This window comes from Varroa destructor, unplaced genomic scaffold (genome assembly GCF_002443255.2).
Source record: "Varroa destructor unplaced genomic scaffold, Vdes_3.0 BEIS01000001.1, whole genome shotgun sequence".
NCBI lineage: Eukaryota > Metazoa > Arthropoda > Arachnida > Mesostigmata > Varroidae > Varroa > Varroa destructor.
In genome coordinates this window covers 32,460,203-32,488,201 of record NW_019211454.1, presented here as the reverse complement: position 1 = coordinate 32,488,201, position 27,999 = coordinate 32,460,203, and the positions used below count along the sequence as shown (strand labels likewise).

Sequence of the window (27,999 nt, the reverse complement as noted above, 5' to 3'; positions counted from 1 at the left end):
TCGGTCGTTTATCTCCTACTGATTTGTGTCGGCGACAATTTCAGACATCACAACACGAGGGCGGTATCAGTCATCTAGTTGGAAGTAGCACAAGCCCATTAGAAGAACTAAGGCGAAATTGCGCTTCGCCCTTCGGCAGTCGGGAACAACTCCATCTAGCGGGTGCATGGAACGGCGGTCCCCGGACGCCGGGTCCGCCCGCCCTTCGAGCTCAAGGTTCGCAAGAAGCAATGAAGCCAAAAATGTTGCCCAAACACAAGATTCTCAAGAAACAGCAGTCAATGTTTGCCTGCTTTCCGGAGTTTAGCCAACAGACTCCCCCGCCACTCATATCGCCGGTGGCTACAAAGGTCACAGCAGAACTGGCCGATAAAAAAGCCGAGCTATACAAACCGACATCGCGGTCTTACCTTGCACGTGGCGACAGCCAGGAGGACAAAAATAGTGCCGCATCATGCATCAAAGAAAGCATTCGAGAGGGCGGCGGGGAACACTCCACTGTGTCCGTCTACGATTCGAGTGTGTGCGTGCTGATGTAACAAACTCTAAAAACTACAGCAATAGCAATATTAACTGGTGTCCTAAGTATCCTGGAAGTATTCGATGTTAACAATAAGCGCCATAAGTAATAATAATAACAATATACATAATATTCATCTGTAGTAATATATATATATATATATAATACGTTACCGCACGCATACCGTTAAACTCGATCGGGCGATAATGACAAGATAACGAAAAAAAAAAAGAAGCAGCAGAGAACGAGTGCAATATACCCTATATCCAGAAGCCGATTCTGCCGAATTACTGATTCCTTAACACTAACTTCCTGTGCACGCCATGACAAGCAGCCTTCTCAATAATAGGACGCCACGAGTCGGAGTACTCTGTAAATGGAGCAGCCGTTGGGTCACGACCATAGACATCTGTTCTGACCTTCGCTATTATCGTCTTCTGTAGAATATAGCTAAATTGCTATATTACAATCAAACGGTCTTAAGGCGTAATCCGGTATACGCAGCGGTTCTGTTGCCACCGGAAGTAACCCAGGCTTCGATTATAGCGCAGGTGTTACTTCTTTTTCATCGGAGTTTGTGTGTGATCGATAAAAACAATCTAAGCACGCTGTTAATAGTTATGCATAGGTTATGGTGAAACTGATCGAAGAGCAGGTCAGATGTAAAGTACACACAACTTACACGATGACGTCAACAACACACACAAAAATCGAGGACAGCAGTAATGGAGTGGCGAGATAGATCGAAAACATGCTATGTAGTAATCGTAACACATAAATGTAAACATTTACCACTCTGTTTAGGTAGACATCAAGTACTTTATCAATCGTCCCCTTTGTGTCGGTCCGTTGCTGACCGACAAAAAAGCGACATAAAAAACCGAATAAATAACACGTGTGTGTGCGTGTGTTTGTACAACGAGGATCTACCAGGTAGGTCCTCGCTGTAGAGGGTGGAATGCGCTCATCTCTAACGAATCCTTTCATTATCGACGAAGTGCTTATTTGGTAATAGTGCCAGCAATTATGATATAATTCATAACGCAAACAGAGTTTGCGTTAACGTAACGTAACGTAGGCAACACCCCGTGCTAGATATGGATATTGTTTGTTCTCCTATTACTTATCATAGACAGTAATTGTAATGGTAGACTGTGTGTCAGTGCGGCCTAAACGTACTTCACGGTCGACAGGAGCAACGATAACAGTAACCAAATAAGCAAGTTTCAATTCAATACTCACTGAAAAGAGCTGTCGTTGGCTTGTTGGCCATTATAGGGCCCGCAACGACTAAGAGACACGCACTGTTGGAGTCCTGCCGCTGACAGAGCGCCTAATATGTAATAACATGAGGTAATTGCTATTATATCAGATATTTTACGAAGTCTTATTGTTATGTCTCATCGATTACTATACAATTATATTATCGTCGATAAGTGTGTACGTTACCAACAACAACATATTGTAACTAGAGGAATATAGCTATTACATTGTATATAACGATATGGACGAGTGCGGCTTTCTAACTGTCCATCAAATAGGAATGAATGGTCTTCGTTGTCGTGTGCTGCTAATAATAGACCCCCCCCCCCCCCCCCCTAATACGCTATGTTATTATTCATGTCGGATGCGTAGTACTACTGACGTAGTCAAACTTCGACAATGGGGGATTACTGGGCCCAAATACCGCATACGAAGCCATCAATAGTCCGAACTTCAGTTCACCTAAACAAAATGGCGGCTAAATTAATTAGGTAAACGTGATTTACGTATAACAATAAGAAAATGGGCAATGAGAAGAAAACTGAACGAACTCGTATCAGCTCCGTCGAGTTCGTTTGAACTTGAGGTTGAACCGCATTTTGAGCGAGAACTGTGTCCGTCTCATCCGTTTATCGAGATTCTCATGTGAGATAGACTTCAGCTCGAGCGTACAACAGCTCAAACTAAGAATCAATGGCATCAACAATATTACGAATAGACAGTTGGGGGACGTTTTCAATCGATGGCTCTGTCCACCGCTGCAAGTCAGTAGCGACTAAGCATTACTATGCTTTGGTATCTGGGCCAGGAACGATTTTCGTAGGCTTTCGCGATACACACAAGGGCACAAGGACCTTATTGGAGTATCAGATGAAAAATAAGAGAAAATTTTGAATTAGTGTGTCGGAAGCCCGTTCAATCGCGTCGTCCAACATGCATGTGGGCATTCGAGAGCAGGCATCGAATGATGCATCTCATGTTGGAGACTCTAGTGATGCTGATAAGCCGACCTAACTTTTCTGTGGACCTCAATTTGTCACGTGTAGTAAAATTAAGTTGAAAGCCAACTTTGCTATGTAATAGGCGCATTGTCGGAACTGGAGTGTGATACATGAAAGTATTGATTGACCCTGTTTTACGTTTTTGAAATGTGAACTTTTTTTAAAATTCAACTGTAAGTACTCCTGGAACGTTTATGTCGATTTTCGCCGCACATAGTATTAGTATCCAAATGAATAAACACATTGAAATTTATTGTCATCCGTAAGTATTAAGCTGTTAGTTAGACAATTATACTACTGATCAGCGTTCAGATCAAAATAAAGTGCAAAAATCCAATAACTTTAGAACAAAAAAAATCAGCTGACATGGATAAAAAAAACAAAAGTAAGTGAACAGACACACAACAATACAACGATAAATAGTAGTGATAATAACAATGCGAACAAAAGTCACAATAAGATTGCTATGTTCACACGTATATAGCTATACACAGTATGGATAAAGCAAAAAGAAAAAAGCGTGCTGTGTTATACCGGACAATCCTAGTCCGATCCGCAATGCGGGATAGATAGGTTAAGGCCTGGGGGTCGTTTTTTCAGCGGAAAGTGATGCAGATTTGCCCCTGTTAATTTATGAGTAGGAAAGACAAGCGAGGCACACAGAAAACAAGCCGACAGGCAATGCTATATCGTACTGTAACAGTATTATACCAATCATCATGAAACGATGCGGGACAATACGTTTTCGAAAACAGTTTGAACGTCACATTAATAGCTATTTGTCGTTCTGCTGTGGCGGCTACCCACGAAAATGCTAATCAGCAAACGTTGTTTTAGCTATATCTTTTGTTGTATTTTTTTGTTAATAAAAATCATAGTTACTATTATATAATTCTAAGATGATTTTACGGATCCTGCCTCACGATTTACATGACAAGCCCGACATAAGCCAGATAAATATACCACCAACGCACACATATTGATCAAATATACAAATCAAGTACCCGCTCATTCCAAACCCAGAATGTGTCGACGGCGTAATGGCAGCCGACTAGTGTAATAGCCAGAATACAAACAGTAATAATAAACAGTCTGTATCTTTATGCATAATCGTACACCTATATGTAGAGATGCTGCGGGCATTACGCTTACAGGCCTATTTAGTAGAAGGCACTGGAAAGTACGAGCGAAAAAGAGAACAACCTAACGAAAACAAGTGAAGTCCTGTCTCTGTCTGAAATAGAAGATGTAGGGCCTGGCGCGGACTTTGTGAACGATAGTCCGCTTTTACTAAAGTTTGTTTCCTAATAGTCCTAGCGAAACTGTAGCAACGATGACCACGAAACGTAATTTGGTAATATCGAATGCGTAGAAAATCATTTGTAGGATTAGGACAGTGGGCAATCACGACAAGAATTACCGTAGCTGCTAAAAGTAAACGATAGATCGCTCAGTGTTTTGAGCTGATTCGTAACGTTTCATTCAAAGCCGCTTTTCTGTCACTCTCAATTTTTCTGAGTCACCGTGAACATACGATACTGAACTTCGCAATAAGTTAAGTACATGGCTTGATCAAGCAGTTACGTACGTCGCCGCCGTTCATTGACCCCCTAAGCGACGCATCTTTTTGCTTGCTTGCTTGCTTGCAAATATTGAAATGGTCGGCGTCAGCTCAAAAAATGTACGGCTGCTAAAAGCAGCTATGAGAGAAACCCGTAAGAAGAACATCGTACAAGCTGACAGCCGACCGGAACTTGAGATAAGAGGACAATGAAATCTGAAATGCGTTTATTAGCGAAGTCAAACAAACGACGACACCGACATCCTTAGTTATTAGTCAGAATATAACAACACCTTGGACATTTGTGCCTGGGCGTAAAAGTTGTTGGCCAGCCCCTTCTTCTGGCACTAGAGCTAGAGTTTAAATAGATCATAGAACAGCGTGAAAATTCTGTGCATATATAGAGGGAGCAAGACGAAACAACTGTATCGCACTAGCTAACTCCTAAGTAAAACGGAAAGGTGAAACGGTCGCTAGAGCACGAACTTGCCAAAACGAAAGATAGAATTGGGCGTAATCAACTCAGACCAAACGATAGAACTCAAAGAAGAGAAAAATAAAGAAAAAATCTTGCTCGGACCATTTGAGACCCACTAACATGTGTTAATGTTCAATAAAAATATGCGCAATTAAGTTGAAGTAGTCTGCTAATTTTTCTATTGAATAGTTGTAGCTGGAAATCGAACAGGATACAGGCTTAGAAATTAACATGAATGATAATATCTAATTCTTTACGTATGTACCATCGCTGGTAATATTTGCCTGTTGGCCCGATTACGGGATCTGTTTTTCTGTCGCGCATCTATTGGTCCTCTGCCGAAAGCCGACTGGATTCATCATGTTATTTGAAGCCGGACAACTTATCCAAAACGCCCCTTTACTCAGAAGGCCCCTTTGCATATACATACCAGAATATAACAACTTCTTTTTTTTAATAATAATAATAATTTTTAAGGCCAGGAGGTTTACCCGACGAGCATTAGTTCGAACGCGTTTACTAGCAACTAAAGAGTTTTAAAGTGATAAACACAACGTTGAAAGTTTGCTTGCTTACTTATCTGAAATCTATCAGTCCTTCGCTAACTAAGTAATTTACAGATACCGATACCTATGGAAAATTATATAGACATCATATAAATAAAGCAGAGAAAGGGACAGGTGATTCTTTTTACGTAATATTTAATTCTTTGTTTATTCGAATTTGATTTTATGACAATAAAAATGATAACTATTGTTGTTGGCCTGAATTGCACTGTTTGTAAAGTCATTTAAAAGCGGCTGCTGCCACGGTTTCCTGTTGTTGTTGTTCATCCCCTCTCCTCTCTCTTAATTGGAGTGGTCGTGACGTCCTATTGTCCTAGTTTGTAGAATACAAACAATTGTCATTTTTGTTTTTTCTTCACTTTTTTCCCGCTTTTACATCGGCACTTCGTTGCTTGGTCTGCTATACCCATGTCATTTTTGAGCCGCGCGCACACACACAATTAACACTTAGTGTTTATACTAGTGATAAGCTAGAACTAATAACAATTTTTTATTACTGTAGAACTCGACGTAAAACTATCGACATACGATCAAAACCATTCTTACGATTTGTTTAGGCTTCACTCTCTCATAATAATAATAATAATAACTCGTTCTAGAAACCAGAGTGCATACGAATTCACGGCTTTCATGTCACCATTATACTATTAAGCAATTGAACGCCTTTTTTTTAACTGAACACGGCTCTTCTTCAAGGTTATCTCGTTGCTTTTGCGTGTTACGTTACATTTTGCCGTGTTTGCGTAAGTTAAACGGGTAGCTCCGTTTCTAATCTCTCAATCCAGTTCCTAGCACTCGCTCACAATCTTTCGTCCACTTAAAAACAAGATGAGTCGTAATAATAGTAGAAACTAAACAATAACGATTGGTGTGAAATCTTGTTAAGGTAGTCGAACATGAATCTGTTTCACAGCTTCAAATATAAACATTGAAATAATAGATCTCTCTCTAGTGCACGTACTAAGGAGATGAGGGAGAAGCAATTTTATGCTGTCATCGTGAAGCATATCATCAACCGTTTCATTATCCTCATCTTCGGGTTTAATCATAACACTGGTATTCAGTTTTTCCTTTGTTACAACTCAATCATAAGAAGCACGAATGCTTGATAACAATGAGAATATGGCCACGTACTCGTTCGTTCGTTTGTTTGTTTGTTTGTTTGTCTGTCTGCTTCCTTCTATTTTACTTATATATATATATATATATATATATATATATAAGTAAAGCTAATTATTATTACATATAAGCAAGTTACCGTGTCGCGCGAATCCACTATTTTCGGCCGCATCAATTTTCTGAATTTCAATATTCGACACCTAGCACATGCTAGCCATCTTCTATTATGTGCTATATATCACTGCATCGTTAGCTCTGTTCTTTTTTCATTTATGACTGTTAACTCTCGTACACTTGCTGTACCTGCCGAATTCTTGCCTGTTGTCCTCTCAGCTCAGGTAAGAAGCATTAGCCACTAGTGGGCTTGCACATTTGTCTGACTTTCATATCTATCTTATTTTTAAAAACGCTTAAAGTAGCTAGTTAACCCGTTTGCTTTCGTTTTTGCCTCTCGTATTGTCACGCTCTTGAAGCTTTTTTATCCCGTCCCGTCTGCGGCCATTTATACCAATCGGCTGCTTAATCTCCTCGGTTCTCGATCGTATCCTTAAAAGCGGTCACAGCTGAACTGGCTAGACACATTCAATCGATTATTTTACTCAATATCTGTTAATTTCGTGCAGACAGCAGTTTTACAAGGCTTCAGCAGTCCTTCAGGTTTCTGTTCTCTAAGTCTCCAATGACCATTCCATACCTAAATGGCTAAAAAGCGCCTGACGCTGGAACTATAAGACTAGGCTCCTTAGGTTTTTTTTTCTGTGAACACTAAAGCCGAATCGCAAGAAAAACAGACAAACAGCATGTTTCCAGAGATAGCCGCTACTATGAAGCAAACATCGTGACGGCTCATTGCAATATGTCTGCTTTGTATTCCTTTGAAAACCCCATCAACCGAAGCATACAGACTCAGGCGTCTCAAACTCCCTTCTTCGTTACTCGCCTGCCTTTTGATGAGCACTGCACTTGGGAATCATGCGTCAGTCGGACTGCGTTCCATCTCCAACTCGAAACACCGAAACGAGTCTTATATCGCTCAACTGCTAAAAGCAATACACCCAAGTTCCACACGCAGGCGAGAGCGCTAATCCTTTTGCATTCGTAACCTTGCCAGATTTAAGCCCGCTATAATCTCTTCCCTTCTTAGCGAGGTGTTCGAGTTGGTGAAGGAACTGGGCCGCACCGCCCTCTGCGATGGGCTGACTATCACTATCATACGAGCACCATAATAATTGCACGTTACTCTATTTAGAGTTCCGGACACGAGTTCAGCATTTCACTGTAGTTATTTTTTTTAATACATAACACTTCAAATCACGACCTCTGCCACCTCAAAAATCGGCATCCCACCCTGAGACATCGTCGGGCGGTGGGCCAACTGAATCGGGTGGATATGAGTCGAAATTTCGAGTGTCGGTGATGTGTTGTATTTGAGGAATCAACGGAGCCTGCAAGGTGCGTGTCTTTAGGCCTTCCCAGTTGAAGCCTTCGAACCATTTATGTTTCTGGATGTCAGAAATTCCCCCGCCACCGACGCCCAACCGTTCGTTCGGATTGTCACGGCAAAGTTTCTTGATGAGCGCCTGCGCGTTACGTGAAATGCAGCGCGGGAACTCAATTGCGTCAATACCCTTAAGTATAATGTTGTAAGTCTTCATGAACTCCGAATCAGTAAAAGGCGGTGCGCCTGTGAGTAGTTCAAACATAAGCACACCCAGCGACCAGTAATCGGCTGAAAAGTAAATCGGATTTAAAAAAAAATCAATGACGTGCATGTAGCAGTATACTGGTACTGCCTTGAAAAATCTTATTACTGGCTGTTTAAAATAAACATTATCTTCACTAATACCTTCAGGAAATACGACAATCAAATAAAAAGTATCTCACCTAACTTACTTCACGCTGATCCTAGAGCTAATACGCATAAACATTAGTATGCATTTTTTTTTTTATAAATTCTATATTTTTCTATTTAGAAGAATATTATAAAAGTGTCATAGTACTTTCTAGGTTCAACAACCTACCGGATATATCGTGACCGCGGTTAAGGATCACTTCCGGAGCAACGTATTCCGGTGTTCCGCAGAAGGTCCACGTTTTTCGGCCCGATGTTAGTTTTTTTGCGAAGCCGAAGTCCACCAGCTGCAGAGTAGTAGAAATATGTACAGTTAGATACGGTCATTACTCCTTAAGATCACAGTAACGATAGCTTTTTCAATTCGAAACAACTGAGCATAATCTATTTCCAAGTATACTGTGAACCTAACGTATATATCTCTTCAAATTGCTTTGCTCGTTTGGCCGTAGAAATGCCTACCTTGATGTATCCCCGATGGTCAAGCAGCATATTCTCAGGCTTCAAGTCACGGTATATAATGTTGCGTGAATGAAGGTAATTAAACGCCTCAAGCACGCACGCTGTATAGAATCGTGTTGTTGAATCGTCAAAGTTGCCCCGATCGCGCAGAATCGTCCATAATTCCCCACCAAGACAGGCTTCCAACATCATATACAGGTACTTAGTGTCCTTAAACGTTTTATAGAGTTTGATGACGAAATTGCAGTTGGTCTCCTCAAGAATCTGTTTTTCACTCATGATGTGCTGTTGTTGACGGGTCTCCACAATCTGTGCCTTTTTCATAACCTTCAGTGCGAATGATCTGGTCGGGTCGTTTACGGGCTGAACCAGTTCAACCTGTGTAAAATCGGTTTGAAGATTAGCCCTCGTGTTTTTGACGACTATGATCCTTGGTTTTGTAGACAAAGAGGGTCGGTTCAATTCAAGTGTGCATTGAACCTTTCAGTATTGAATTAAAGGAACGCGTCGACCAGCAGGCATGCAATTCACATTTAATATAACCTAAGGTACGTATAATGGTGAGATGCTTTACGTAAGGCCAAATGTACAATGATTTTGTACATCGGAAACGTTGAATGCACGAATGAAGGCGCAAAAAGAGAGAGCCACCCAAGGGTGCACCTACGTTTAAAAATAGCTATTTGAAAAGACAGCATCGAAGCCTAAGGCACATGAAGCGGTCCTAGTTAGGCAAAAAAGTACGAAACGATAATGTCATACTCAATTACCCGATTCGTCGTTTGCTGATTGCCATTCGAACAATAAATAGAGTATATAGCCATTGATGAATTGTCATGTCGTTTGCGGTAAAAACAATTACAGAACGAAAGCTATTTTGTCTGTGCGCAAACGCGAAACCCTAATGTGCACAACGCTGCCAAGGTATGGCTAATCACAATGAATCTCTACGACGAATGAGACACAAAGTTCCTTCACTACGCCTGGCCATTAGCTCCCTGTTTTCTCCTACTACAGTAATCTTTTAACATCGTCATTGTATATATATATTCACTTTTTTTTTTTTTTGAAACAGTATAATGGTAATGGCGCACTGTGAAATACATACCCTTCCAAAGCCGCCTACGCCAAGAGTAGAAATAACTCGTAGATCGCTAAGTTTAAGGCTTTTGAACTCGTTGTCGATCTTCTGACGAATGCCAGTGCTGGCTTTGTCGACCTCATCGTGGTAAGCATTCGCTCTGATTGCGTCAATGTTGCACATGAGCTGATTGAACGACTCGCGATCAATAATAAGACAGCCAACTTGGTCGGAGTCGGCGATAATTGACGCCGTCCGGACGTCTTCCGACTGCAGAGCTTTCTCGCCTACAATGACGATAAGCTACGACGTTAGTCATATACACAGATGGCATGGGTACAGGCGCTAGAGGATCGCGCTAAAGAGGCGCTAGGAATTGTAATAGTATAGCAATACTCATGTCTTTATACACCCTGGATTGCAGCCTGTTAACTTAAAAACAGAGTTCGTAACCAGTAAAATTTTTAGTGAAGTTTACTAAAATAAACTTGAGAATTACACTGGCAAAATAACTTTTGTCGCGTGTATATAACCTAAAAAGTTCGGTTTACCAATTTTAACTCCGCTCATTCGATGCAAGTAAAGCTAGGTAGGTGCATCCTTTCCTTTTTTTAGTATTATGCGGAATCATTATAGTGTTTATCCTGTGAAAAAGCAGCATTCAATGCACGTGTCTGTCCCTTAACAAACTTCCTTCAAGTTATCAGCGGCTCGCCTCCTCTGGAACGGGAGTCGAGTCAGACAAGATTTTCTCAAGCGGAATAATTCTACATTGCCTATAACACTCTACTACAAGAGAGAAAAGGAATTAAATATGTCCGGAGAAGTTAAATATACGATTGGAAATGATTCACGATCTTCGGGCAGCTCTTGACAAGATATTGCATCACCAAAGCCTGCTGCCTGACTCAGCGAGCACTTCAATCGTGCGCTCGCTTGTATGAAAAATATAATGCACGCTAGGAATGCACGAATATATTTTCCCTCTAGAACGTTAGCATTTTTCGGCCGTAGCAACTTCGTCATTTCCCTTATAGTACAATCATTGTTAACGAAAGGTGCCAAAAATAACGAAACAGCAGAGCAAAAAAAAAGGGTAAGTGTACGCTAATACAGACAGGGTGTACAATGCGAACCGGGGCACTATTTATGTCGCATCGTTACGAACGTTTTCCACGTTTAACGTCCGCTGCTAAAGATGCTAAACGTTACTTCAAACGGCTACTCTCAGCACCAAACGAAGTTTCTATGGCCAAATTCAGATCACGCATCCTTAGATCTAGCAGGCAACCTACTGCGTTATCACTAAAACAGCATGATGAATAAAATTAAATGTTTAGATAAATTTTTTCTACCTGCGGTAGCAAGACTCCGATAGACCTATCTCAGCGTAACCGTATCGTCTTCAACTCTACCTTCGACCCAGGGCATAAACTAAATCATTCCGATACCTATAAACTCGTTACCAGTAAGATAATTCGGTGGAGATCTGACTCGAAAGCCTAAAAAGAAAGTATAGAAGATGCACGAAAGCAAAACAGTGCAGTCGGTTGTGAGGTATACCATTGATTTTATAGCTTTACAATCTGCGTGATCGTTCGTTTAACGCAAACGCTCGCATCAGATGCGCCACTTTAGGAAAACCAGCTGTTTTCTAGCATCAAAAAATGAATGTTAACATTAGTTGATTATAGGTAACAGAGCTCATCTATGGCCGTCTAGCAAAAATATAGGTAAGCGATTTTATACTGCAATACTGCTTGACGCCACACTCGTACTTGAATAAACAACACGCTTTACGTCCGCGTGCCGTGCAATCTAATAGAACGTTCTCCACTTGATTAGCAAAATGCGATCGTGCTTTCTAATCAAATAGCTAGCGGCGGTCCACTGTTCACAAAGCGTCAGTGTATGACTGGAAAAGAGAGACGATACAAGATGAAACTGTATCTGGCTGAAGTTTCTGCTGACCAAGTGACTAGAAGTCCGCTTGATCTGCTGCCGCTAACAGTTTCACCTATAAACAGGGTCAGCAGTATCGTCGCGTACGTGAACATTTTCGCAGTCAGCTTCTCGACACGACATCGCACTTATGGCGGTCCGCAATAGACATCAGGTCAACTATACTGTTTACGGTCGTCGTTATGCCATACTTTCATCACAATGGAAAGTTGAGCCGTTGACCGCTGAATTACAGACACAGGTCTCAGCCGAAGATTTTCGCAGGCCGTTGACGGATGCTAGCCCAAAGTGTGGGAGAGCCTAAGCCAGAAATGCACATATTCGTGCCGCAATACCTTTGCTGGATAATAAAACAACGGCCGACAGATTCAACCGTTAACACAACCTTTCAAAGTAAAATTCTCGAATGGAAGAAATTGGCTACGGGTGAAAGGCAGTCGTTTTTAACGAATATGATTGTTTTCTATCAATGGGGACTTTATCCGAACGATCCCGTTGCTGTTGCTCATACGGACAGCATAGACGTCGAGTTTATATGGCCGTCATTCGTTCTGTTGATGAGTTTTATTGGATTTCCGTAGTTGCTGTCGCGCTCCTAAGTTGGACCGTCAATTGAACTCAATCAGTAAATCTGCCTTCAGTCGTTCGTTTTCAGCCGGCGGTATCGGCAAGTAACATACGAGCTGGTACTCACGAGCACATTCGCAGGTACGCTGACGGCTACACTCAAGTCTGGCGCTGGGCTATCCCAGCTGTCGACTTAACAGCACATGTCGAGATCAACAACATCAATGAAAGGACAATGGCCTATGTATGAGGCCGCTATAGACGAGCAACAGCTGACGCCGTCACTGCTGCCACGAACGCATATGCCACCAACACGGACCATGCACTGCTGGCTTCGTAAGTGTCGTTGCATCGTCCCTGCGCGATTTGCCGCCAACAGTAGCTGGAGTGCGGCGCAGACCGAAGCGTTCTACGGTGATGGTAATAATGACAACTATGTTGAAGATGTCGAGATGCTATTCAGTGTTGTTCCTGTCTCACCGTTGCTGCAGCTATTGTACTATGGAACTAGCATTCAAAGACCACCTTGTACCGCTGTAGAGTGGCGTGTAATCGGTGAGTTTCAGTGACAAAGCCCCACACACATACGCTCGACTTCTGCCTTTTCTGTCCGGCTTCTTTCATTGTCACTTTTCACGATTTGTCTCAGTCTATGACAAGGCACAGTGGCATAGAAATAAAACACACAGAGAAGATGCAAGGCCTAAAGTCCTGTCGAACTTGCGATTTTCGCAATACGGCTGGCTCGCTGTTGGCTATTTACTGGGTGCTACGGGTACTACTTCGAGACCTGTTGCACCGTCTGCTCAACTGTTTGGCGCTACTAGAGATCCGATAAAGCTTAGTAAGCTACACAGAAGGTGACTGAAATACGAGTGCAATAATCAAAGCGAATAGAGACTGGTGCCGTTCTACTGATCGGAGATACTTATTTCCTTTCTTATCCTCTTAGCAAAACTCTTTCTGTACAGCTGTATCCTCTCCCTCTGTCCCTTATTTACCTCGACACTGCCGCATGTTTCACATTCAGATACATACGTATATATATATATATATATATATATATATATATATATATATATGCACGCTCTCTAGTTCATACGTTTTTTACATCTAGATTGTTCAGACCTCGTCCACAGTCTGTGGTTTTAAAAACGGTAATATATGAAAACGATGACGACGAAGATGACGGGCATTTTAGGGCCCTCGAAAATCTACGCTCACTCCTCGAACGAAGACGTAAATTGTAAAAATTAGATAGAGGGATGGACAGACAGGGCACGACGACCCGTGGCGCTATATTTGATCTGCGACAGGGAAGGGAGGACAGCAGTAAGAAAAGGCAAAGGGATCACAAAGAGGACAAATAGAACCGCGTTAACGTTTGCTGGCAAAAAATGTAGGTTATCTGCGTACAGGAACTGACCCAGCTCAAAATGACCACGTCATGGGTATGGCCCAATTATTGTACATATATTGTATTATCATTAAGTGAATTTAACCAATTACAAAGTCATGATTATCTATTTGTAGCTGGCAGATAAATACGTCCTTGCTAACCGATGTTTATACCACATGTCACGACTACAGCTCCAACGATGGCAGGGGTTTTTCCATCCATTCGACAAAACATCAATCTGTTCCATTGAAACGACACACAGCTCACAGCTGAATTCAAATAGTAATAGAAATCAACAATTGGCAGAAGACAACTATTGTGACAGCCAAAAGAACAACGACTATACTTGCAGCACCATTATCATAAATCTAAAATAGTCTATCTATGATAAGAAAACACTCTAATGCAGGCAAATATAGAATCTTCTGTTAGCTGCCAATGGAACAGGCACATTGGGCCTATGCAACTGACCGAGGCACGTTAGGTGTTAAAGGAGATGGCCAAAGTTAGGTCCAAAGCTAATGTCACTAGATAAAAGTATACATTTCTATATGCACCTACAGGTATTGGAAAACTGCTACAACAAGCACCACCAGAGCAAAAAAGACAACTGCGTCCCATCGTAGCAGACTCGGGCGATCATTTTGCTGACCGTAGTCGCTGCGCACCGTATCGACGTATACTTCTATTCACTGCGACGATAAATAAATCCATTGTGCTGTTTACTAGGCTGTCAACGGCACTAGTGACATACGTAAATATTGATGAAAAAAAAACAAACAGAAATGTACGATAGGATTATTTGTAGTTAACCGATTTATATGTTATATACAACTAAATGCTATAGTTACTGGACTAGATACGGAGTTTAACACTTCACTGTTATTGAAATGTCTGTGTCCAGTCGTCTACCTACCGAAGAAATCTCCTCTTCGAAGTGTCCTAAGGAACTTCTCTTCTCCATTTTCATCCTTTCGTATCACCCTCACGGTGCCGCTGAAAAAATACAGAAATTCAATATTTTAGATGCGTCTTAGCCAAGTCTTTCTGGCTCACCTGAGAATCAAGCTTTGAGACTTTTTTTTTTATTTGATATTATTATGATATTACAAATAGTTCCAATGGCAGACAGTCAGCTGATTGTACTATCTCATAGAATTAGGTATATATATGAAGGTTATTTTTCTCTTATCGGTTAAATGTACAAAAAAAATGATCCCTTATTACATATAAACTAAACCTACAATTTTCTTATATCGTTCACAAAACTACCCTATTTTAATTCCTGCACCAATAGCGACGAAACAGCTTTTCGCTATAGGAAGCTTTCAGCTCAATTAGCTATGCACCGGCTCATTATTGAAAAAGCTTTTGGAGTAAAAATGTTTGACCTTTACGTCGACAATGGAGCAGACCATTTAACCGTGATTATGTACTCAGTTTAGTAGTAGCTGCGAGTTGCCCGTTGCTTAATTTTCCCCTGAGTTTCTCTCTTCTCCATTGGTTAACTTTCATTCCAGCTGTTCTCCCTAGCTAAGACAAAAGAAGGCGGATCGCCAACTCAGCAGTTAAAGATAGACGCCGCTGCAGTTCTTCTTCCCTCACACAGTGTTCGTAAAGCGTGTACATCACTATAAAACAATAGAATTTTTATTTTGTTTCCAATTACGAATGTTTATTTTACCTTATGCATTTCTGATTTAGTAAACAGCACTCGATAAACAAGCATACACATATATACGATCAAGTACGCACACCATGCTCCAAAAAGCCTCGACAAGGCACCATGTTACAAAAAGAAATCGACGGCTGACGACAGCGACGTCGTTCTCGTCGACAGTGGTTCTACAAAACACAGCACAAAAGGAGATGCCGTCTATTTGAACAATAGAATACAATAGACGCGGGAAACGGTAGAGAGAGAATGAATCTCTAGCGCGAGTGAAGCATTTGATCTAGCCGACCAGTGGCCTGCAGTTTCTGGCCTCCCAAACGTCTCACGCAGAATCCTGTTCAGACGTTCTATTATACAGAGATTTATTCGTCTGGTTACTTATTCTATCGTATTATATCTCGAATCAATGTTAATATATGCTCCTTTTGACGGTAGCGGCCCGGCTCGAAATAGATTCTCGGTTAGTCCGTCTGCCAACTGACTCAGTCGCTATCATCATTACCATGCCAACCAGTATCGTCATCATCATGCCCGCCGAGACGATTACCACCATTATGAGGTAAATGATGCATTCAAGCAGAGAATCAATGTCTGGGTCGCCGTTGGAGAATATGAGCAGGTGAAAGCAGTTACATTGCTCTTTGCGGCAGCTATACTGGCTGCGATCGAAACAGTAGAAAAAGACGCAATTGCTCTGTGATAGTTGTGGACGTTGATCACTGCCATAAGCAGCGGCCGTAACAACATCTACGGTCTCATTTGAAAGCGAGCGTCCGGCTAGCCGAAGATTTCACCAAAGGCAACTCGAAAACGGCCGGTACATACGAATGAATTAATGTTTGTTTGAAAGAATATTAGCTCAGCGAGTAATAGGAACGGCAGAATGGACGCGTTGCTATGACAATCAGTACAACCTATTGATAGTAGCACAACCACGTACACTATCTACGGAAGAAGGTCAACTCGGCTGTTACCACAGACGGCACTACAGGCAGACAAACGCCAAAAGAAGCGCCAGAGTATATAAACGAAGAAATACAATTATTACTGTATCACTTACAACCGACAACAGAAACTTCGAGAGACATTTCCTCTATGTCAAGGCTTATGGCACGATGAATGCTTGTGAATGTCTATGATGTGTTTGTATGACGACTGTGTGTTCTACCCCTACGCAACTGGCCTATCTGTTAATATAGCTGACAAGGTCGTCCGTCAAAAGGCGAAAGATCTAATCTGCAGCACCGTACATTCAACAGTACGATGCAGATTTTCAAAAGTACATATTTGAATGTCGACTACGAACAAGCCGATCATTGAACATGCCACTTGAAAGCACCTCAAATATGGCGTCATAATTTCTAGCTAATGTTACATATTTTAGCGTTCTATTTAGCTTTGAAAATGTCTTTCGCATGCTATAACAGTTTTTGTATAACTAACCGTTGGAAACTGTTCTAGCGTTTTTCTATCTGCTGCTGAAAGTCCGATTATATGGTTCATATATACATGGATATACATATATGGATGCATCTATATATACATGCGATTATATTGGCACAGAGAGCAACAATTGTCTCGAGTTGCCTGAGGAGGTCCTATAGATTAATAATTTATAGCTATGTGACTATATATACGAAGAGCTATGATCTAACAAAATCAAAATCGTGTTAGCAAGACAAGGTCATCATTATAAAAAATATGAACTACGTCATAGGCGGTTTAGGCACGTTATAGGGCTAATGTGAGATACGCTATGTTGCTTTGATAGACGCTAAATGGGTAGATAGTGATGACTGATCGATGGTATCAACTGAAGTTATCATCCTGAGTTATATCACCAGCACACATTTTGCATCGCCGAATGAGGCCTTTGCTCCGGCCGCGGTGAAACGTCTAGTTCACAGATAGCTATAACAATAACTATCAGTAAAAAGCTGTAACCGTTTTCTGTACGACAGTATGCTTCACTTACTCCAGATTAGCTGAGCTTACTACTATTGCCAGCTATAGCCGGCATATCACAGCCCGTAAAGACGCATCGAACGCCGTAGTGAGCCGCAGACAGATGAAGCAGCGACCCCCTGTTCATCGAAAGCAGCAATGACGTTGCCCCGGATGCACGTCCTTGCCTCTTTTTTTCGGCTGTTATTAACTAGTTCTTGAGCAGATATGGAATCGATTCCATTTTCTGCTCGTATTATATTAACATGATATATATACATATATGTGATAGGTGGCAAAATTACCACATATCATGAGCGTACTATGCAAGCAAGCCATTTATAAGTTAAGCCCAGTAGAGAACAACATACCGACTAATGATGAAGAACGTATCACCCTTGGCACCTTGACGAATGATGTACTCGCCACGTTTGTATGTTGCGTCTTCCAAAACATCTGAGATCTTCAGCAGAGTCTCCTCAGGCAGATTATTAAACGCCGGTACACTGTAGACAAATGACAACCAACCATATATAGTAACAATGGCATCAATCAAAATAATATCAATCTGCCTTACTGCACATTTCTCACAAGTAACAGGTTAATTCAAGGAGGATATAATTACTAGCAAAGTAAACGGCAAGTGATATAATCTTTTTACTCGTGGCCTGATGGCCTAGGTCGCTCGGTAGATTCCCACCGTCTTGTGCTTAAACAAGATGTTCGTATTTACTTTTACGTGCGAAGGTATGTTAACCCTTTGAAAATCAGTGGCTGCCATTCAACGAAACAGCGAAAAATGAAAGTCGTCGGTCATGTCGACTCTTCCAAGAAAATCTTCGAACAGCTGCTTGAATGAACGCTTAGTCATGCCGCTAGTTGTATGATATAATCTTTCACTTTCAAACCTGGTACACTTAACAAAGAAACGCTTATAAAAACTACGACCGCTATTCTCGTAGCCATGTTTAGAACTGCGTGGTATATGGGAATCGACCAACTCAGTACGGTTAGCATTTTCAGAGAACGCTAAATTTTAAATAGTGCCAAAATCCGTTCATTTGATATTTGTTTCGAAACAAAAAATGCGACGCAGCTGATTATTAATCAAAGCAGTTAAAACATTTACATTCATGCCTAATACGAATCACCAAGATGTATGGTTTTGTCCTGTCGTCTCAGAGTCAGTCAGCGGTCAGAGCTCAGTGTGTGTGACGGGGTCAGTCAGTCGGACGATATAAAAAACTAAATCATAAATACTGTGCATGCTGTTTGATAACTTACTCGGCCACAAGACTAGTTTTCATTTAATCGTCTAAGAGTCGATATATCGTCGAATACGTCAAAAAAATCGAGCAGGTATAATCGCCCCCGCGTCGCAATTGTACACGCGTATAGTACCTATAGAGAATATATCTGTCGTTATTGTGAAGATACATAAGCGCAAGAAGCGCAAACGGGAAGCATTGATCTTTAGAACGAGCTACTATTCAGATTGAATCATTATTCCTCTAATACCTGACTGATCGTAATGCCTTAAATCCAGACCGTTCCGAGTATATCATTTAGAGATAAAAGCCTATCGTGATATGATCCCCTGAAGAGTATTTTTGGTAAATCTTAAATATACCGCTGTAAAAACCTCATCCTGCTATCTTTATTAGCTGAGAACAGGTGCAAGATTGTCTGATGTACTACTCAACCCTTCGAGATCAAGGTTTCATCCAGTTTAACCCTTGAAACTGCAAACTTCAAAAGACCGACACATTCATAGTTAACAAATGAGTGATTTTAGCAGTCTGTCTGAATTTGCTTGCACTACATCTTCCTTTAAACGAGCTTGAAGTAAGCGCTCTTTTCCATTATATCTGCAGTCGCTGGGATCGACTGTATGATATGTTGTTAAATCAAAGGTGTGAACCAACTGGAAGTCAGCAACGTGCCATATATTGAATAGCAAATTTTAAACCCGTGCAGCTCAGCACTTCTGTAAAGTCTTCTTCGCTACACAGCAATAGCCGTCCCATTGTCGTTCCATCGTTCAAAACGACAAGGGAAAGTTTCCACGGTATAAGCTTAAGAGGAAAACCAGATCGACTATACCGGGACTGGTTAAACAGTGAGCGGCAGTAGATATTCGGTTTGCTAAATTTTACTAACTGCATTTACTACATAGCTTTGGTATGGGTATGACACTACCTACGTGGGAATTAAGTGAGTGGAATCCACCCTTACCCGCCGAAGACAGCCCTCGACTGGAAGCCAGTACTCTCGCACGCCAGTCTCCATATGGGCAGGACCATTTATAAGCTCGTCTATTTGAATCTTACTACTCGTTATACTAGTTCAAGCGCTGTTTCACAATCAACACTACCGAACGGTGTCCTTTACATACGAAGCGTGCATGATAATCACAACAAGTTCGGAAGATAGCAGCGCACGACTAATTTGGAAAGTGTACATTTATGGATGAAAAAAGACGAGTTACAGTCATCACCTGAGCAGCCTAAAAACGCTATAATATAAAAAGAATAAAAATTATTTTAATGACCAAAATTTACCATGAAAAATTACAAAAAAAAATGCCTTCAGTTTTAGTAAAAATGTGACCTTGCGGTAAAAATTTTCGCCTCGACTTATTTTAATTAATTAATTATTATATAATTATAGTAAAATAAACGAAATTGACAAAAATAAGAGAAGGAAAATATTCATCGAAAAATAAACGACAGGAAAGATATACACGCATACATCGTCGCGCGCTTGTGACGTACCTTTTAAGGAAGTCTGCATATTCGGCTTGGCGTGTGAGACCACTTTTCATCATAATTGTTTGGAAACATTGACGTTCGATAGCCCATAGCTTGCAGTCTTCCACCGCTTTAACGGTAGCGGTCCTCGTGCAGTTGTACAGAATAGCAAGTTCACCGAACAGCTGTCACCGTTTAGAATAGGAGTACTTATTATGTAGAGTGGTTTTTTTTAGAGGAATTTCTACTCTTTCTATTAATCCTAGTCGCGAACTTTGCTACGGGCGAAAGGATTCGATCTTTTGTGCGTCTGTACTAATCGTGCAGCGTTACATAGTGTAGAAAAAAAAACGACACCGCTGGTCGCTTTTCTCTACTAACCTAATGAAAATTTGACAATTTATAGATTAAGAGTAAGTTTCTTTCCACCTGAAACAAATCAATCAGCAACAAGTCATAGGGTGGGAAGAAGTCTCCAATAAAAATACCTTGAACAGGGTCAAGTACTGTATATCTAAATGAAAGTTTAAAGTTCTTATGTGACAGTTACCAAGCAACTTAATAAATTATTCGCCTCTTTTGCAATTAAAAGGACCTGCATAGAGGTCAGCAACGTAGATACGAAAACTACATTCTTCCTCAATTTCGCATTTTTATGCTCGCTAGCAATAAGCTCAACGTAGAAAACGCCGTTTCAGGCGTCGGAGGCCATGTCCTAAATGGGCACTTCCAATAGTAAAATCAGCAAAGTAAATTGAGCCTTGAAAGCTAAACCCTGCGAGCGGAACGTCGCAAAATAAGACGGTAAGTGAATAGCTTGTTGTGGTGATTTTTATAGTCGTCTTTGGGTTACTATGATAGCTCTGATGGTTACACGAGCATTAGCGACCCAGAGCCGTCAAAACCCGAATACGGTTCCTGATCTCCTAACGGATTTGCCTGTTGTGGAAACACATTAATTATATCACTCAGCATTTCTCTGTGCTTACGTAAGAGAGTCACTTCGCTACGTTTATAGATTTCGTTAAAAATTAAATAATCTAATACACTAATACGCACCTTTCCGACTCCCATATGGCTCAAAAACCGACCCTCTTTCGTTACCTCGAGTCGACCCTCTGAAACGAGGAATTTTGGCAAGAATCAATTAAAAACCGCTAGGCAAACTCCAACCGTTGGTCAATAATTCTAGTATTAGACCTAAAGTGGACGTAGTCAAAATAACGCTACCAAATATTTGTGATTCACTGTTAAAACAGAGCCATGGATTACCACCTGATATAGCGATACTTTATCCTCTGCGCGTTAGTCGTATCACATCGAAAAGCGCCGTGGCGTGAGAGTGCAATTTCTGTGTAGCACTTGGTGCCAGCCCAACAAAGTAACTATAAACACTAAACATTATTGTGAAGATCGTCGTGTTAGCTCGGCCAAACATAATAACATCCCGCTAGAACAATAGCCATCCGAAGTGCGTTTGAGTCTTTCAGACAGCAGACCGATTTAGCCCATCTAGCGATGTGCCGCTAATTCGACATTTCAATTCAAACAAATTCAAGTAACTGAGGAAAATCTATACGAACCGATGCACGCACCTGTGTTCGTGTGTATATATAGGCTCAACGTGTGGGTGATTTGGGTCATTGACCAGTCTCGATTTGCGGTTAGCGTAGCACCAACTTATCGAACCAACTACTTTTTTATACTATATAAATCTGTAGCAGGTTTTTACCTACAAAATTAAATAGAATGAACAGAGAACTGATAAAAGGGTAACTGCAAATGAATACGTACAGATATATACCCGAAAAACGCTGCTAAATAATGTACTGTTCCTCTACATCAGGCGCTTCCACCAAAATGTCTTCTTATTGTTTGACTGTCTAGCCCGGAAGCTTATTTCTTCTCATGGGTATGTGAACATTTTTTCTGGAATCTTTTCTTGGAGACCAAGAGACGTACTGCTGGCTATGCATCCATTGGTGCCCGTCGTATCTCCATAGATGCTGCACGTTTTTTACGTGAAGACAACAGACTCCACAGTCTTGGATTGGAATCTTCACAGGAAAAGTAGTTTATATTGACCAACTATCTCTTCTAATCTATAATTCAGCTCATCAAGCCGATAGCCCAATGGCAAGCATGTTAGTCACGAATCCATCTGCGCTGCATTAACAACATAATTTTGATGTCGCTGATGTCGATAACGGCAACGTCAACACGAACACCAACAACAAGAACAACAATGGAAGCTGCATCAACAACAGCAAAAACTAGACAAACAAGTTGTTTCTGCCGTTGCTGTTGTCGTCCGTATCGGCGTCACTGTGGTCGCCAGAGATCACCACCCCTGTGCCCCTATCCCAGCTAAGCAGAGTCTTGTAATCGTTACTTTTTTTAGCTGCATTGCTTTACGTATTACGTATCAGCGTGTGAGTGCATTTGTGCCATTGATCGACAGCGAAAGCAACAACACAGTATAATATAATGCCGTATCATTAGGCTGGGAGTCGATCAAGAGCGATGCTGAGCCAACGTTCGCTAGCTCTCGCATTGTTGCCCTTCACACCAGAGCGTCCCGGCGAACTTTTCAGAGTGCCTAGAATCTGTAACAGTGATTACACACTGTGGCTAGCCAATGGTTTCGTCATATCGCAGCGAATTAAATGCCTTAAGCCCGTACGACAGAACAGAAAATCAAGGCACAGTGGATAGCATAGAACGTTTATATGCGTTCGAGACCACCTGTCTGTGCTGTAGCTTGTGCAGTAGCGCACGGAAGGAAAAGGTAAAATCTGCAGAATAAGTGAAACTTGCTTGACGTTTATGCTGTTCTGCCGAGCGGTCATCTTCTATCTCAACGAAATCTAGGTTATTTAAAATACGTAAACACTGTTGCCCTGTGTGGTGCTCTGCTCCATCTTGTATTTGTTTACTCCAGCAACAGTAATAGATTCGTATAAGCAAAAAACCTCAGGCCGATCCGTATTTTTGAAGGGCGCAGAATGTGCGCCTGTTGCCAAGTAGCTCACTATGAAAAAGTAAGCCCCTTAACATAAACAAAGAAGTTTGAAAAATATGCGCAGACTTGCGAAGTTCAACAGCATCGAACCTATGTTGTGTCAGTGATAAATGTGTTACTTTTTTTTTTTTTTTTTTTTTTTTATAGAAGATTTGGCTCATGAGACGAGGGTCAATCTGCGCAAATGAAAACACAAGGAAAAACAGGCATTTTGCTAGCCATAAATGCCCAGGATACCTACGTTACGTGCTCACTGACTATAGCAGTTTATGTGCAACTTAGCAACTAACTACTAACTTACCTTGAATGACGTAAACCACACTGCCGGCTTCACCCTCTTTAATGACCAGATCACCTGCGATAACACAAAAACACGGAACTCTTGTTAAACAAATAGTGAAATAAACATGTCGCAATAATTCAAGAGTGCTTAATTGATTGTCACGTATATTTATAGGAAAGGGTGACTAACTGAAATTCAGACTTCTGCCGATCTGTACAGGTAGAAGTGTCAAAATCATCATACACTTAATTACCCAGAACTATCACATGTACAATAAAAATAGGATTGCACTTTTAAATTCAGCGTAACGTTGACTGAAAAATACGAGCTAAGTTGTTTGCGAAAATATCCTCTAGCTGGCTTTTCAACAAGAAGTTACCCCCTATCCCTTGAGAACAATTGTTCATCAAACTAACCACCTAGATGTAAACTTGAACGTGCATAAACACAACATCTTTTATAGCCTATGCCTCGAAAGAGAATCACTATTTCAGAGCGAATATATATCTTATGCAAATATACGCATTTACTCTGTCTATAATTTCCATAAATATTGATGCCGATATTGGCATTGGTCTTAGCCCGTAACAGCCAATTAAACCCGGGTGTAGGTTAAGGCCCATGACTCAATGCTCAATTTTTACTCGACATCATCACCCCAATGTCCAATAGTCGCATTCGGTCGTTTCTCATCGAAGCAGTGAAATGTAACGACGACGCAGCGGCAACGATAACGAATTAGATGTCACGACGACCGAACAACCCCACTATTGACAGTAAGGGACGTGGATAATTAAATAAACCATTGACTGAATGAAACTATTACGTAGTTTTCAGGGAGCAGGCGAAGGCAAAGTTAACGGTCACTTTTTCTTTTTTATGCGTTCGGGTCCATGAAGGCAAAATCCAAATTGTTCCACAGTAAATACCGTCCACGTCAGCTACGAGCCCAGTCAAACACAAAACGTGACGAATTACTATAAATCAATTGAGCTAATTAATGTAATATCATAGTATGGGACACATCCCACTAGTACATTTCGCCATTAGTCCACAATTAACATGGACATGATGGACGAATTCGGAAGACAGACCTCATCATCATTCCAATATGAAGGTAAACTTCAATTGACTCTTTGTCTGTTCCTGACGGTCTTTAACTATTCCATGTACAAGATACTACTTGAAACTACTGTATAAGAGCACTTTTACTAACTTCAGTAACACCTATTACTAGGTATTTGTATTGAAATATACAGAGTTGTTACATTGTTCACTATGGGGCCTAACAGTGCAGCCTGCGGACAAAAGGGGGTTACCTTTTGTAAGCGATAGAGAAAATGGATTTAAAATGAAAATGAAAAAGCCTTTGTTTTCAAACCTAGACGTAGATTTTTCGTCGTTTACATTCGTTCGCCTGTATTTGTCATCACCTGACCATTTTACTGCATTCATTAGATGTCAAAGTTCAGCAACACCATTATAGTAAATTGAACGACTAGAGCTCACTGTGCCATGTACCTTTAGGATGAGTACACGGTGACATGCAGTCTGTGATCTGTTCGATTTGCGCAGTTTCTAGATGTTTCATAAAATCGTTATCTAAGATGGCATTCTGGATCAAGTCTCGTACCCTGAAATAAAAACATGTATTAGATAAGCCTTACCCTACAACTGAGAAAAGTATTTTCATCTGGTTTTCAATGGTGAATCCGATGAAATCGACGATTTTCAACGTTTTTACAAGAATAAATACACTTCAAATTGCTTCCAAATTTTACATGTATTTTTTTTTATCTTATAAGTGTATGTATATGCATTTATTATCTTGCGTTCCGGCCGCCTCGTTCAGTTTCGCTCTTTTTTAGTGATAGCGTGTATAAGGCTTCAGGAACGAATAATGGCCGATATATTTTGCAAATTATGACCAGAAAAACTATGATGTTTATCTTTTTATAAGTATGAACGCGGATTTTATTGTTTTTAAAAGAAACCGATTTCGTGCCAATTTCTTGAGATACACTACTAGCTCTCTTCTAATTCGAGAACTTTCACTTTTAAGCCCTTGTCATCATCATATCCAGTTGCTCTTGTTTTTATGTATTCAATTCCAACCACGTACGTCTACTGAATGTGATATACTTACGCCTTATCTTTCGGATAAGCTTGGAACGTGACATTAATATCTGCTACCGAAATAACACTCTGAGGTTCAGCAGATATACCTGGTTGTCGCTTCCGTTCTCGGCGAGAATACCTGTTGGTATATAGTCAGATCTAGGTTATAGCGTTGAAGATCACCATCCATGCGAAAAGTCACGTGTCGCAGATCGTAAGTCTTATATCTCAATGCTGCCTTAGGTTGGTGTACAATAGCTCTAACCTGATCCACGCCATTTGCCTTAATGACGACGACTGGAGGGGGTAACAGATACCCTATGAAATTTAATACACGATCACCTAAGCTAGCGCTCTTGCCTGATGAAAATCTAACTATGGAGTGATCGATGCTTGATGAAAGCTTGATCAAAACTAATTTAAAGAAAAACAGACGTCCCTACAGGTAATAATGTGCTTAAGCGTACGAAACTACGAAATAACTCGATCAATACTGTTGAAAACGCGATATAAAAATAGCACCAAGCGCCAAAATGAATCTGAAAGCATTGCTATGTTCGCGCTCTGATTACCTTGGCGGCATAAGTACACTCTGGTACTTGTCCAGTTGTGATCGGAGCTGTTGTATTTGTTGATCGCGGGCAGCGAGTAATCTTTGGAGCTCCTGCGAGATTGGAGCCATACATCAGGCAAAATATATACGTTTTAGTGTTACTATCATGCGCCGCCGATGTTTCGGCTTTTTTACAGGTCAAACGCGAAAGTAGTTCATGGACGTATAATATCTATATACACATAGCGACCTCACAAGCGTTTACATGATAGAGCATTTGTCCTTCACAGTCTGTTTTTTCGAATTACACATGGCTCACAGGACAGCTATTAAAAAAGACTGCTTTGTTATTTATCTATAACGAGTGAACATGCGTGATAGGCCACAGACTACGATTAAAATCTGTAATTAACTTAAAAAATAGCTTGTTGACGACTGAGCTCGCACGTAACACCGCCTACGACGCACCTGTATATTCGGGATACTTCGAATTTTGAAATACTCTCGAATGATTTGAATCTAGTTAAGAGGCGACAAAAATTGCGCAGGATGAATAGAAATTATTATTTATTTCTCTATTTTTCCTTTATACCTCACAGCTATCCTTAGATATAACCATAGTTTTTCTTCTTTCTAGCTTTAATTTGACACATTTTAAACGTCTATAGTAGACCACTGTGGTTTTCTGAACCAATAGTTTGTGTGCACATACACAAACTCACCGACGCCTATTGACTGTCATTATCAGCATCTGTTCTTTTGTGTTGCAATAATCCAGCTTCATCGGCCGATTTGTATCATCCAGTCTGACCAACGGCATAGTAACACCTCGCATGGCACACTGAAATGCTTCTTTGACTTCGCACAATGAGAAGCGAAGTGAAAACTTTGGCCAGAACAACAAATAGTAATAGCGGCAAAACGACCTGCTACATCCAAACAACAGCAGGAAAAGAGCAATCGATAGAACTGTTGAAGCACCAGCCACAGTTCAGTACAAGCCAGTAACTCATCCTATATATAACCCTGTATATATAATCGTAATAGTAAAAGCAATGACCTGCATTTGTCTGAACTTGCCAACAGATTGATGTAAATTTTGTTCAGGATCATCAATAACCTGGTTTGCATCATCAGTAGAAGAACTAATAACACCAGTGTAACAAAAGTATACTTTAAATAAACAAGGCTCAAGCGAGAGCCCCAAAAACTTCTAAGATAATGCTCACGAGCGGAACTCATATACAATAACAATAGCGGCGACAATCACCAGAGCATTGGCTGCTGCTGGCCAATGGAAACATTGGGCTGGGAAAGCCCCTCCATGGGCTTGACTTTTAGAGTCTTCTTTACATATATAATTCCCTTCAGAGGTAGGAATTTGTGGGCCGGGTAATTATGAAATGTTGAAAAATTATGAAATGAAAGTAAGGAAGCCTTAAGAGGGTTGCAGAATTGAAGTAGTACGCAGGTACGCCCTATTTGGCCCTGCTTGTCTTATGTTGCTCCAGGGTTGGGCTCAATGTCACAACACGCGCATCCTAGCAAACCGCTAATAATCACTTGAAAAAATGCCCATTTATGACTCAAATTTCGACATACAAATCAGAATCAGTCTCCTGCTTTTTTTTCTTGAGCTGCTCCATGAATGCAGTGAATAATTAGCTGTAGTGGAAATTCAACAGCTTCTTTAGACAAATCTTGCCCAATAAAAGCAGCATATTAACTGATTTTTACCTTCATTTTCAGTCTCTCAGTTGCGCGGAGCTGATCAATGGAGCCGGTAGTGTTCTATTATATTTATAAACATGTTGAAAAAAACA

General features: G+C 40.8%; 2 protein-coding genes and 1 long non-coding RNA gene across 32 annotated transcripts in view; 2 read left to right on the top strand and 1 right to left on the bottom strand.

Moving 5' to 3' along the window:
• Window positions 1–4,984, top strand: part of LOC111243631 (protein qui-1-like) — a 233,249-nt gene extending 228,265 nt beyond the window's left edge. For all 19 annotated transcript variants that reach the window (XM_086977569.1, XM_086977526.1, XM_086977574.1 and 16 more), the window contains one exon: window positions 45–4,984. In XM_086977569.1, the coding sequence (XP_086833695.1) occupies window positions 45–539 (495 nt within the window). In that variant the 3' untranslated portion in view covers window positions 540–4,984. The remainder of the gene's footprint in view (window positions 1–44) is intronic.
• A 523-nt stretch (window positions 4,985–5,507) lies between these two features.
• The window catches only part of for (cGMP-dependent protein kinase for), a 39,362-nt gene continuing 16,870 nt past the window's right edge, over window positions 5,508–27,999 (bottom strand). For 11 of the 12 annotated variants that reach the window (XM_022789614.2, XM_086977703.1, XM_086977677.1 and 8 more), the window contains 12 exons: window positions 26,196–26,287; window positions 25,652–25,762; window positions 25,027–25,139; window positions 23,524–23,577; window positions 21,260–21,318; window positions 20,225–20,385; window positions 17,822–17,956; window positions 14,748–14,827; window positions 9,931–10,190; window positions 8,823–9,200; window positions 8,530–8,647; window positions 5,508–8,237 (listed from right to left, as the gene is read on the bottom strand). In XM_022789614.2, coding sequence (XP_022645349.1) covers window positions 7,837–8,237; window positions 8,530–8,647; window positions 8,823–9,200; window positions 9,931–10,190; window positions 14,748–14,827; window positions 17,822–17,956; window positions 20,225–20,385; window positions 21,260–21,318; window positions 23,524–23,577; window positions 25,027–25,139; window positions 25,652–25,762; window positions 26,196–26,287 — 1,962 coding nt within the window. In that variant the 3' untranslated portion in view covers window positions 5,508–7,836. Of the gene's footprint in view, window positions 8,238–8,529; window positions 8,648–8,822; window positions 9,201–9,930; window positions 10,191–14,747; window positions 14,828–17,821; window positions 17,957–20,224; window positions 20,386–21,259; window positions 21,319–23,523; window positions 23,578–25,026; window positions 25,140–25,651; window positions 25,763–26,195; window positions 26,288–26,898; window positions 27,048–27,999 lie in introns of those variants that run through there. The other variant, XM_022789635.2, reaches the window with a different exon arrangement.
• LOC111243701 (uncharacterized) lies at window positions 11,961–20,639 on the top strand. The gene is made up of 2 exons (XR_015319373.1): window positions 11,961–12,987; window positions 14,395–20,639. It is a non-coding gene; the product is annotated as an uncharacterized LOC111243701 (long non-coding RNA).